This window comes from Propithecus coquereli, unplaced genomic scaffold, assembly GCF_000956105.1.
Source record: "Propithecus coquereli isolate 6110/MARCELLA unplaced genomic scaffold, Pcoq_1.0 Scaffold575, whole genome shotgun sequence".
Classification (NCBI taxonomy): Eukaryota; Metazoa; Chordata; class Mammalia; order Primates; family Indriidae; genus Propithecus; species Propithecus coquereli.
Window position 1 is genome coordinate 51,098 of NW_012151674.1, and position 12,620 is coordinate 63,717.

Below are 12,620 nucleotides of genomic sequence, written 5' to 3' on the forward strand. Positions count from 1 at the left end.
CTCTAACCCTGGTCTTGGTTTTATAAATGCAGCAATTATCTTTCTAAATACTCTTTTTACACACTGGAGACAGCCCGAGGTTTCTAGAACTGAAGCATCATTGCATAGACCAACTGAGCCTAGGCAGGGGAGGAAAGCATTTGGAAGCATTGATTTTGAACTTCACAGAGGAATTCCAAAAATATTCTGAAATACATAAATAGGATTTTTTTTCCTTTTGCATTTCTGTGTTTATGACTTTTCCCTAGACAACTCAAGGCACCTGTGTGCCTCTGGAAGGGCTAATGTTGTTAAAGCAGGTCCACAAACAAAAAGGAAAATCAATATTCAGCTTCTAATATTTAAAACCAATGTTTTAAAATCAGTACCAAGAACAAAGGCTTAAAAGCCAGTCTTTGTTAGGGACAAAAGGATATTCTAATTTCTTTTATCTACCCCTTTGACATATCACGGAGCAGATGTGGACCAGATCACAGGGTTCTCCTGCAGCGTGGATGAGCGGTCCTTTGCCTGTGGTGGCCTTGAGATTTAGATGACGGGTGTAAAAGGAGGAATGATGTTCAGGAAATAGAAAGCCTGCAGTCTGCTTTTTTTAACCAGAAGGACCATGGAAAGAAAAATGTGATAGAGGGAGCCCTAAAAGGATCTATTATATGTTCTCAATATCTGCCCTGCCCCCTTGGGATGGCGGTTAGGCTCTTCAGACACACACAGAATTTTAAGGGCCTCAAAGTGCCCACAACCCTTTAGGGGACTCGGAGGTGATGAGAGGGTAACCAACTGGCAGAAAGCGGAAGATGGAGCAAAGGTGCTACGGTGTACAGGGATTCTGAGGCCAGAGGCAGCAGCTGGGGCCACCAACTGCTGTGGTGACAGCCAGCATGTAGCTCATCCAAGCAACCGAGGGAGCAGCCTAGACTCTGGCAGAGACCAGTCCTGAGAATGCTACATTAGTCCATGGACACTGTCTCCCCCTGCTGCCACAGGTCACCTCAACCACAGCATCTACACTCACCCCAACCCTTCTTAGAGAGGAGCTGGTGTTGGGGGAGGAAATCGGAAAGACTGCTCGGGCCATTGCCTGAGCTGTCTGAGCACAGACTGAGCTGCCTAAAGAGAATGTTAAAATGGTTGGACCAGACTGGGCTTACGTTACATCACAACACTGAATGCAGCGACATTTAGTTTTCCTCTGCTACCCTGAAGGTAGCAGAGGCTCACCTGGAAGATCACAGCAGCTACAAAGACATGAAGATGCTACCTTTCCTTTGTATGTCTGAGTGTTCAATGAGCAATTTTGCTTCCTTTTACAAAGAAGAAAATCTAAACCTTCGAGAGGTTAGCAACTTGCTAAGGTCACATAGCTACTAAGTGGCAGGATTTGGATTAGAACCCAGGTTGATCACCAACAAAGCTTAGGCCTTTGACCACACCCCTACTCTATCAGTAGGAAGTCCTCCTCCTGGTCTAACTTTTTGCTCCCAGCATCTACTCTCTGACTAAGCTTAAGATGTAAGGTGGCCCTCCCTACCCATTCCTTGTGCACACTAATATTGCTGAAAGTATTTTGGGTTTGTTTTTTTGTTGTTGTTGTTCCAGAAACCTATGTGTGAATGGTACTGGCATCATCCCTACCACAAGCTCAGTTTGCTGGAATGGAGAGAGGACTCAGGAGGCAAACACTAGCCAGAGAATTTGTGGAGCTGCAGAGCATTGCCTGGGAAACAAGGAATTTGTGTGAGGCTTTGTGTTGAGAGGAGGCAGGGCCCAGCTCCTACAGCAACCTCTGAACAAGTGACAGATTAGCCAGCTCCGTTAGGAACAAAGCAAGCTTTTTGTAAGCCTGGACAGTGAGGAATGGCCCTCCCCGAGGACATTCTTTTTTAAATTCATTTTCTTTCTAAAGTTCTCCCAGGTGGCCCTACTCTGGGTCATTTCTGAAAAACATCAAATAGAAAGTTGACATGGAGTCAAAAGTCTCCTCCTACCCTTCCCGGGGTCTTCATCCTGAACGCTGGTTTTGCTGCCTGCAGATTTCTGCAACCATGAAGAGTCACTCAGAGGAAAAGGATTTTGCAGAGTTACGGTGTCTCCCCAAGGCGTGGAGTTTGTTGGGAGAAATACATGATCCCAGGCATGGCGCGGGGTCTTGGGTAAATTTTCACAAGGCAGAGAGGAGGTGTTCCCATTTCTATACTGGAAAATGGGGGAGAACATCAAAGCCTTTTATGTTGAGAGTAAATTTTGATTTCTGAATAGAATTCCTGCCCCCTCAGAAACTGAGAAAAACTCAGACCCATGGTTGCTAAACGTGCCCTGTTCAGCAACTCTCTAGAGGAACAAAGAGGAGAAATTAATTGGCATTAAAGGGAAAGACCCAGCTTTTGCAGACCTATTTAATATGCAGCAGGACTTTCTAGAGAACATCTCTGGAGTTCTGTTCCTGTAAAGCTTCAGTGCTCAAATACAAACAGGTTGAAAAATCACAGGGAAGCCACAAATTACGCCCAACCCATGAAAGGCTTCATTGTTTCCCTCCTCCTAGGTCCTCAGATGATGTCCACCCCCCACCAACCATGTCCCGGAGAAGGATTCCCTCCCACCCCGCTTCGCTCATCCTCCTCCCAAAGAGGGAGGCACAGAAATGGAAATCGGCTGGCCAGCATCTGATAATTGCCTACTGCGTGAAGAGTACTCCATGTTCCAGATGTGAATAAGAGCAGGGGGGTATGGGAGAGCGGGGAAGGCGGCACATTCAAAAGTATTAGATGACACGATCCCTGTCTAGGAGCTGGAATACAGTTGGAAAAGCTACATCTACACGTATAACTGATAGTATATTTGCATTGCCCTTTACAAATTATCTTTCAGAGTATTATTTTATTTAACCTTCTGAGAACTCTGTGTGTGGGAGGAATTTCTTGCATCATGTAACAAAATTTTGAAGGGAGCAGGAATAATTGGAAATGAGATAGTATATCTATATTCTATATCTGTACTATTAAGTATGGTAGCCATTGGCCTCATGTGGCTAGTGGGTCTGAGGAAATAAATTATAAATTTCATTTAATTTAAATTTAAATAGCATCTGTAGCTGGTAGTTAACATATTTGACAGTGCAGCTTATCATCCAAGGAGGAGGAGAAGGTTCTTGGTGGAGCTAGTTAAAAAAAATCCGGGCAGAGGACTGTGGTTGGCCCAACTTCAGTCACACACACAGTTCTGGATCAATCATTGTAGTGAGGAGAACAAAATACTATCCCAGGCTGGGCCATGTGCCTAACCCTATAGTCACTGGTGGGGCCGTTATTGGAGGAAATGGGAGAAGAGAGGCTGGGCAGACAATTAAAATCTTCTAAAGTTTTATGACTTCTATATTGCTTCCTAAAAAACAAACAAACAAACAAACAAAAATCCAAAATTAGCAAGCATTTATTGAAAATCTATCACGTGATGCATTTTACATATATTACCTTACTTATCACAAAAAACAAACAAACCCTGAAACGTCAACTATTACCCCCCAGTTTATAGATCTAGAAACAAAGATTCAGATAATGTCACTTAACCACAGACAGTAAATGGCTGATCTACAATATAAACCCAAGTTTGTCTCCAAAGTCTCTTTTCTCTACTGTAATATGAGGTCCCTAGAGATCTGGGATACAGAGAATGTGACTATTCTTAGTGGATAATTTTAACAATCATAGCAGAACACTCAAATGGTTGGGCTTTCTCTAAATTGTTATCTAAAAAGCCATCTATAAAACATTTTTAATATTCTTCTTTTAAAATTGCTTTTAGAGCTTGTAACATTTTTAAAGTATCTTTAATGATAGCAACTTTTATACTTTGAGTACCTTTTTTTAAAGTTAAAAGTATGGTGAATAATATAAGTAACAAGGATAAATAAAATGATTTTCTCCAAAACCAGCTTTATATTAAAGTTAAAAGTCTCTTACCTTAGGTTTATGTGGCTTCAAAGAAGTTTCATCAGAGAAGAGGCATATTGCATATGCAAGATACACAAGACCCGGATCTGGAATTGTAGGACCCAATTCTGAGGCAGCTCCTGGAGCAAATGTTTGTAGGTAGCTCTGATTCTTTCTGCTTGTCTCCCTTATTCTCCTATATTTACCAAGTGAATCCGCTATTTTGCTCATCTCAAGGCTATGTTACAAATAACATAAAACCTAATGCAAATTGGTAGCAATGCTAAAGAACTTTATTAACTCATATATTTAGAAAGTCTCTGGACTTTCTAAAGGTGGGGTAGCCTTTAGAGTTAGTTTAATTCAGAGGCTCCCCAGTGTCAACAGGAAATAGGGAGAAGGACTTTAAATTGGTCAGATCATCTGCTTGAAATGTTGCAGTCTCTTTGAGGCTGAAACCATGGCCCATCAGAGTTGTTCCAAATGGCTGGGCCTTTACATGCCCACATCCATCAGTCATGGGGTGTAGCTGCTCCTCAAAGGGAGGGTGAGGCAGTCCCTGAAGGAGCAGACAGCGAAAGGGTCTGCAACACTCCCAAAAGCTGGGTCAACTAACCCTTCTTTGAAGGAGGATCTGGGCAGTGCTTCTCTTGACTACCTTAGAGGAATATTTGGTAATGTGGAGCGATGCTGAGACCCCCAGCTTAGTTATTTTTCATCACACCCCAAGAGGAAGGAGAAAAAGACTTCTGTATCCATGATAAAATTAGAGAATCTTTCGCAAGAAGCAGCGCAGCAGATGCTGTTGAGAAAACTGGGCTTGGAGCAATCTGCTCTTGGTGCCATTTGCAGTCAAATGCTACCACAAAAACCTATTCTGCATAGGGGAGCAGAAGGAACCCTCTAGTTATTCCAGTTAGAAAGGTCATTTTGAGAGGTGGATAAGGAGGAGGTGGAACCAAGGAGGACAGTACTGTGGTCCATTTTCAGGAAATAGCCCAGGACATTGGTTAGCTCTGAAGACCCTGTTCAAACTTGGGGAGGGAAGGGGAGTACAAGTGGGTGTGACTCAGCTGCCTCAGGCTGAGTCCCCAACATCCAGTCCCCCTGAGAGTGGGGATAGGCCAGTTTGGCACTTCTATAGAGGGTCTCTTTAGGTCAGGCCCTGAGGACTGACTCGTGACCAAGTTTTCTAATTTGTTACAGGTGTGAGTCAGCCAGTCATAAATAGGAGGGTAGTGATCAAACAGCCAATTGCTCCCTGGTGCTCATGAAACAATCAGTTCTGTATGGGGTGGACTGCTGCCAAGGACCCAGTGACTCAAGGCATTGTGCAGACATGACCAGGGATCCCCTAGACAAAGAAAAAGGATTATCCAAATGATGAGGAGTACTCTGGAGCAGGGGCTCAATAATCTGCAGCCAGCAACATCCATTTTTTTTTTTTTTAAGTTTTTGAAGCAGATAGACATTTCTAAGCAAACAGTTTCCTTGCTAAAAAACTAACTCTGGCCATAGAGAATATAAGCCTTGCTAAAGAGGTCAGAAAATGGGAGCAGGCCTGAGATGTGAATTCTCTGGACATAGCAAGACTATAGATTCTTATGAAACCACTAGCTCAGCTGCAAGTGGAGGAATAGACTTTGAAGTAGAAGGTTGCAGACAGCAAGGAGCTACCTATTAACACTTCTAAGTGTTGGAGCGTGTGTGTGTGTGTGTATGTGTGTGTGTGTGTGTGTGTAGAGATGTGCAGTTCAACCTTCCTCTGGCCCTCTCAAGTAGTCTCTGTTTTCTGTTCCTTACCCCTCTGGGTGGAGGTGGGATGGGTTTCCTTCTTACTACTCAGTTACTCAGTACTATTTCTATCTCCTCCCTTTTTCTTAAGCGCACCCCTAACTTTGAATCTTATGTCTTCAGACTCTGCCATGTACTGCTTTCCAAATTATATTCATCTACCAACCTCCAGGGCTTTTCCTGAAATTCCTTTAATATTGTTGCTCCTGGCTCTCACCAACACTATTCTTGTCAAATTTTTCAGTGATTTCAATATCCTCATGGATAATCTATTCAATGCTCTGGCCCTTCATTTCTATGACCTCTTCTTCTCCAGTGATCTTGTTCTTTAACCTTCCTCAGCACTCCCTCCCTACCATAGACTTTGACAACACCAATAACCATAGCCCCTCCACACTCTCAGTTTCAAGCATCCTGCTCTCAGACAACCACCTCTTATCTTATGAGCACATTCTTTCTAGTATGCCACTCCAACAAACCTTAGACCCCCAACCTCTTGGGAATGCACAACCTCTTGGCCCTAGCAACTTTATACTGTCCATTATCTGCCACTTGTCTTCTCTTCCCTCCTTATCTACCGTAAATTCCATGACCAATCATTTAATTACTCTCTTGTATTAATCTTCAACTCCCTTGCCCCTTTCTTGCTTGATAGTAATGTCTTGGCAAGACCTCAATCCAAGCTAAAATTCAATTCTGCATCTACTTCATGTCCATAACCATGCAATTGAAGAAAAACACTCAACCATGCTGACTGGTCTCATTTTAAACTCATAATCATGAACCTCACATGGGTCCTTAAGGCCATCTAGCAATTGTACATGTCTCTAATTCACACTTCCTCTCTTCTGGAAAACCATTTTGTACCTTCTCTTCCTTCCTCCAACCTCCAACTTCTCTTCCTCTATATTAACTAGTGACCTTGCTAATTTGTCACTAATTTGTATAACTAATTAGTTATACAACAACTAATCTGTATTAGTAATCTCTTGCTGTGTACTAAATTACTCCAAAATTTAGCATCTTAAAACACAAATATTATCTTACACAGTTTCAGATTGGGTGGTTTGGCTCAGAGTCTCTTATGAAGTTGCAGTCAAGTTGCTGGCTGAGAGTACAGTCTCTGAAGACTTGATATGGGCTGGAGGATCTACTTCCAAGCTCATTTGTAGGACTGTTGGCAGGAGGTTTCATTTCCTTGAGATGTGGGCCTGTTATAGGACTGCTAATAACATGCATGGCTTCCCCTAGAGGAAAGGAGACACAGTGTCTTTTAAAACCTAATCTTTGAGGTGATATACTCTCACTTCTGCCATATTCTGTTGGTCATAGAGACCAACCTAGGTAAAATGGGGGAGGGGCCTACGCAGGGGTATGAACATCAAGAGGCGAGGATCATTAGGGGCCATCTTGGAGGCTGATTATACTTCTATTTTAAGAAAAAAAATAGAGCAATCAGAAGAGAACTTCCACAAGCTCCTACCACCATATTACCTATCAGTATACTGTATATTTTAACTTCACTGTTATTATTTTAATTAATTGTCTCTCCTTCTAGCTAAGGCCAATCCCTCCACTTGTTCACTAGATCCCATTCCCTCTTGCCCACATAAGGACATATAATCATGTGCCATATAACTACATCTTGGTCAATGACAGACTGCATATACGATAGTGGTCCCACAAGATTATAATACTGTATTTTTACAGTACCTTTTCTGTGTGTTTAGATAAATTTAGGTACACAAATACTTACCATTGTGTTACAGTTGCTTAAGGTATCCAGTACAGTAACATGCTGTACATATTTGTGGCCTAGGAACAACAGGCTATACCATATAGCCTATGTGTGTAGTAGGTTATACCAACTGGTTTGTGTAAATACACTCTATGATGTTCACACAATGATGAAATCGCCTAATGATGCATTTCTCAGAATATATCCCCATCAAGTGACACATGACTGTATGTCCAAAAATTTTCCCTTCTCTCTCCTGCACCATCAGTTTTCTCCTGTCTGCTGGATAATTCCCATCAACAACAAAAAACATATGCTATGATCTTAAAGAAAAGAACCCTTCTACGACCCTACTTCTACATTCAGTCACCTACTTCTCTGTGTCCTTTTACAACAAAACTCATTGAAAGAGTTGTCTAAAATTGCTGCCTCCAATTCCTTCTCCCACTCTCTCTTAAGTCTACCCCATTAGGCTTTGGCTTTCTAACTGCTCCAAAGACACTCCTCTTTTAAAAGTTATCAATAACCTCCACAGTGTTAAATCCAATAGTAAATTCTCTCAAGTTCTCTTATTTGACCTATCAGAAGGATTTAACACAGATGATCTGTCCTTCTAAATGGAATATTTTTTTCACTTGGCTTTCAAAGTTATCACACTAGTTTTCCTCTGTAGCTTACTGACTGATCCTTCTAAATCTCTTTGCATTCTCCTCTAATTCTCAGCCTCTGTAAAGTTGGAATACCCTGGGGCTCAGTCTAATGGCCTATTTTCTTATCTGTCTCTATTCAGCCCCTTGGTGACTCCATCCAGCCTCATGGCTTTAAATCTATAGGCAACTACTCTTAGATTTATATTTTTAGCCCAGAACTCTCCTCTGAGCTCCAGATACTTTTTTTTATCATACTACTTTCTTGGATGTTGATTAGATAAATAAAACTTAGTCTGTCCCGAACTGAACTCCCGATCTTCCCCCTTCCAAATCTACTCCTTCCACCATCTTCACCTCTCAGTAAATGGCAATTCCATCTTGTCAGTTGCTGAGGATGAAACCCCTAGAGTTTTCCTTGACTTCTCTTTCTCTCTCACAATCTATATTCAAACATTCAGATCCTGAAAGTCTTGCCTCCCAAATATTATTGTTCGCTTAGTCTGTTCCTCGAGGAAGTCCTGCCAGACCCGCCTTCCTTTACCATCCTTTTCCCCTGCTTCCCGCAACTGAGACCCGTGGCCCGCCGGGTCGGCAAGATCATCAGCCCAACCTATCCCTTTTCTTGAGGATTTGGGATGGCCTCAGCGCAGGCCTCTGCAGTCTGCCGGCCGCGCCCCGCATCACCAATTACCCAGCCACCCCACGCACCCGCCATTTCCCGCCCCCTCAGCCGGACAGGAAGAGGAAGTGACGACATCACCTCAGCCTGAAACCCCGCCTCTCAGGCCTGGCTGGCCCCGGGAGGAGACGCGGGGCCCGGAAGGGGCGGTACAGTCCGCGGAGTGGCCCACACGAAAGTGGCGGTTTACTTGAGCGGTTGCCTTAGTACCCCGAGCGGTTTGAGACTGTGGGACCTCAGAAGCAGGATTTTTAATTGGTCCGGGACTCCCACAGCCGCTCAGCGCTTCTCCCCGTAACCGGATACTGAGTATTTGGACTCTGCCTCTGACCGAGGTCTCTCCCCCGCCTTTCCCTCTGGCTGCTGCTGTCGCTCCTACCTTCTACCTCGCTGTGCCCGACGCTAGGCACAGTCTTCGTTCTCTTAGTCCGATCCTTTTTTTCCTCTTCCCTCATCCCTGTTCCTTTGAGAAAGCAATTTAAAAACCTTTCCTTTTCTCTTTATTTCTTCCCATATCTCTTCCCTTATCTTTTCCCTTCTTTCCTCTTTCTTCCTTTTTCTTTAGAATCCTTGTTTTTGCACTCCCTGCCAGGCTTCTGCCTCCTCCAGGGCTTCTCTCCTTTTCAGGGGCCTGTGGCGATGTGTTAGAATTTGAGCTTTTAACGTGGTGGTTTGAAGATTTTTAAGCTCTTTCTTTCTCCGAACCAGGAGTCACAGATGCCAGGAAGTATGGCTCCCCTCAAGAAGTCTCGAAAAACCACAAGGTTACCCTTGGCCTTAAACCCCCTGAAGAGCAAGAACGTGTTGGCAGTGCTGGCTGAGAGGAACCAGACTATAGTACCAGTCGGGGCATGGGTGGAACCTGCCTCAGCAAATAGTTCGGAAATCCCAGCATATGTGAGTGTCAGTTTGATCCAAATGTGATGTCCACCCCGACTTTTTATGAGCTTTCTCTAATCCTTGGTGCTTAGATAAAGATGAGCAGTCTGAGGATGCTGTTTCTATTCTGTCATAAACAGATATGTTCTTGCATTAGGATTGTAGAACAAACATGTCTTTGCCAAAACTTACTGCAGCTTTAGTAGGCATAATTAAATATTTAGTGCTCACTTACTATATAGACTATAATCTATATGGGACAAGATACATATCTCTCTCTATATGTATCAGTTTACTTCACAAACCCTTGATTGCTTGCTATGCACAGGCACTGTCTACATCTTCCAGACACTCTGCAACTTAGTACAGATGACAGTGGGCCACACTTCAAGTAACATTAATTGATTGCTTAAAGTTTGTGATAAATTTTGTAATGGAGCTTCAGGCAAAATACAGTAATAGAGTAAAGAAGAAAGAAATTCTAACTGAGATTCTGAGAAAGTCTTAACTATAAATTCTGTGAGGACACCTTTATGTCTTGTTTATTCCTGTCCTGGCATATAGTAGGTCTTTAGGAGGTATTTGTTGAATGAATGAATGAGAGAATATAGTCTTTATTGGTCCTTAAAGAATGGAAATGCAATAAATACAGATGGTGGGGAGGAGCATTTCAAATGAAGAGAAACTTTTGCAAAGTTTACATGTGTGCATGTTTACGTGATGACTTTCATATGCCAATTAACACATGAGGACAGTTTTGTAAGAAGATATTTGATAGTCTTTCACCAAACTGTGCCCCTTAGTTATTTGTTCTAATTTTATTGTGGCACTTACCATGTTGTATTTTAGTAGATTGCTTATATATCTACTTTTCCTGATGCAGTATGAGCTCCTTAAGCGTAGGGAACAAATCTTATTTATCATCACACCCTCACTTTTAAATAAATATTGCCTAATAAATATAAGCACTCAGTAAATATTTGTGGAATGCACAAAATGTCTTCTGTATGTATACAGAGGTTGCTGAACATGAGTGGAAAAGTATGAGGTATGTTCCCTTAATTTACTTGATCTCAGAGGAGAAGTGAGACATGTTTAAAGTAAATGTTAAGTAGCAATGCAATGGAATATAGCCACTTACTTTACTTATGTTCGTATATGTGTGTTCACTGATTTATTCCTCCTCTATTTTCAAAAAAGAATTTTAAGAGTCTGAGTAGTATATGATTAAATGCTAAGAATATAATGCTTAATCAAAGAAGAAGATATGACTTTGGGTTGATGTGACCTAGGAAAGTGTAATGAAGAATTTTAATAATCAGAGAAGAGAGGTTAATGAGTCTTCTATTAAGGAGAATGGGAGAGTAGCAAGTAAACAAGGTGTGTTCAGGGTTTTAAGGGTAGATTAGATTGATCGAAATGTAAAGTTTACTAGAGGGATGGTGGTTGAGAGGATTATGGAAAACAGGGGTAGTAGGGAACTATAGGAAATTTGGAGAAGGAAATGACTTTAATTGTTTAATACTTACAGGTGAATTTCATGATCAAACGGCATTTTGATTAGATTAATTGTTTCAAAGTTTTTGAGATTTAGGGAGAGATTAAATCCTGGGGACAAGTTAGAATATAATTGTAACAATTTAACCATTTAGTGTAGCATCAAAAAACTTTTAGCTGTAAGGAATGGAGAGGAAAAGCCTTGAAAAGGAGGTAATTGAAGTGGGAATGAAAAGGGATGAATGCAAGAAACATCCTAGAAAAATCAATAAGATTTGGTACAAAGGTATTTTGGTAATTAAGTTGTTGACACCTCTTTTAAATTGCTCCAATTGTGACATCTTTATAATGTATCAAAATGCCTAAAATTTGGTACTATCAAGCTTCTTCTGTATTACAAAGGTTTAAAGGCTGAGCGTGGTGGCTCACCTACAAAAAAGTTAAAAAATTAGCCCGTGTGGTGATACACACCTGTAGTCCCAGAGAGGCTGAGATGGGAGGATTATCTAAAATGTGTTCTTTGATTGTTTTGAGAAACTCTTCATTCTATATTGCCCTCTTGGATAGTTCACAGGGTACAAAAGGGCGATTAGAAGTTAGTTGTGCAATAAAAACAATATTTAACTTTGTTTAACCCAACATTTCCAAAATTTATTTGACTCTGGGAACCTCTGAACGTCCCACAGAACAGCTACAGTACTTCCTGAATCCCCCACTAGATTATGAGCTCTTAGAGGGCAGGAAATACATTTAGTTCTTTGTTTCCCTTACAGTGTATAGTACAGAGCCTTGACCATGAAGGTACTCAATAAATGGTGTATAATTGCTCAGTTCCAAAACATATTCTGGTTCTGGTTGTCTTGCATAATGGTGTTTGCTAAGAATAATATGTTTTTAAAATCTGATATACTCTTATCTTTGTTTTGCAATTAAGATCCACCATCTAATTGATCATGCACTTCAGTAAGATGTTTAATAATCTTATCAAGTAAAAGAGGGATGGGATGGACAAAGAAAATGAAAGTAAAAGAAAGAGGCTGAATGCCCTAAACTTATTGGGGCTTGAGTTAACCTGGGTCAGTTGTTTAGGCTTTGTTTCATCTGTCTCTCCTTTGGAATTATTTTACCTAATTTTTCTTTGATATTTGTATTGAACATTCCACTCCTATGGTCCATACTCTTGTAGAATAGTTTATGGGATAGATTTCATGGAAAATTTAACTTAAATTTAAATTTGAATTATTTGATTTTGAGAATTTAATGACAGCCTGTAAAATAATCTGAGGTACCCTTCAGAATTAGAAATTGGAATCACTGTGTTAGAAGAAGGAATAGATAGGAGGTATGATGATGATTTTATTTATTTTAAAAACTCCTAATGAAAGAAAGACATAGTCAAGAGAAAAGCAATACAGTATAGAACGTAAGTGTTAGAGTCAGAGTCTTCTAGC

General features: G+C 41.3%; 1 protein-coding gene across 1 annotated transcript in view; it reads left to right on the forward strand.

Annotated features, from left to right (window-relative positions):
* The first annotated feature begins 9,098 nt into the window (after positions 1-9,098).
* The window catches only part of CCDC15 (coiled-coil domain containing 15), a 130,837-nt gene continuing 127,315 nt past the window's right edge, over positions 9,099-12,620 (forward strand). Inside the window, 2 exon segments of the mRNA XM_012658140.1 lie at positions 9,099-9,128; positions 9,502-9,690. Of these exon segments, the coding sequence (XP_012513594.1) occupies positions 9,511-9,690 (180 nt within the window). The 5' untranslated portion in view covers positions 9,099-9,128; positions 9,502-9,510.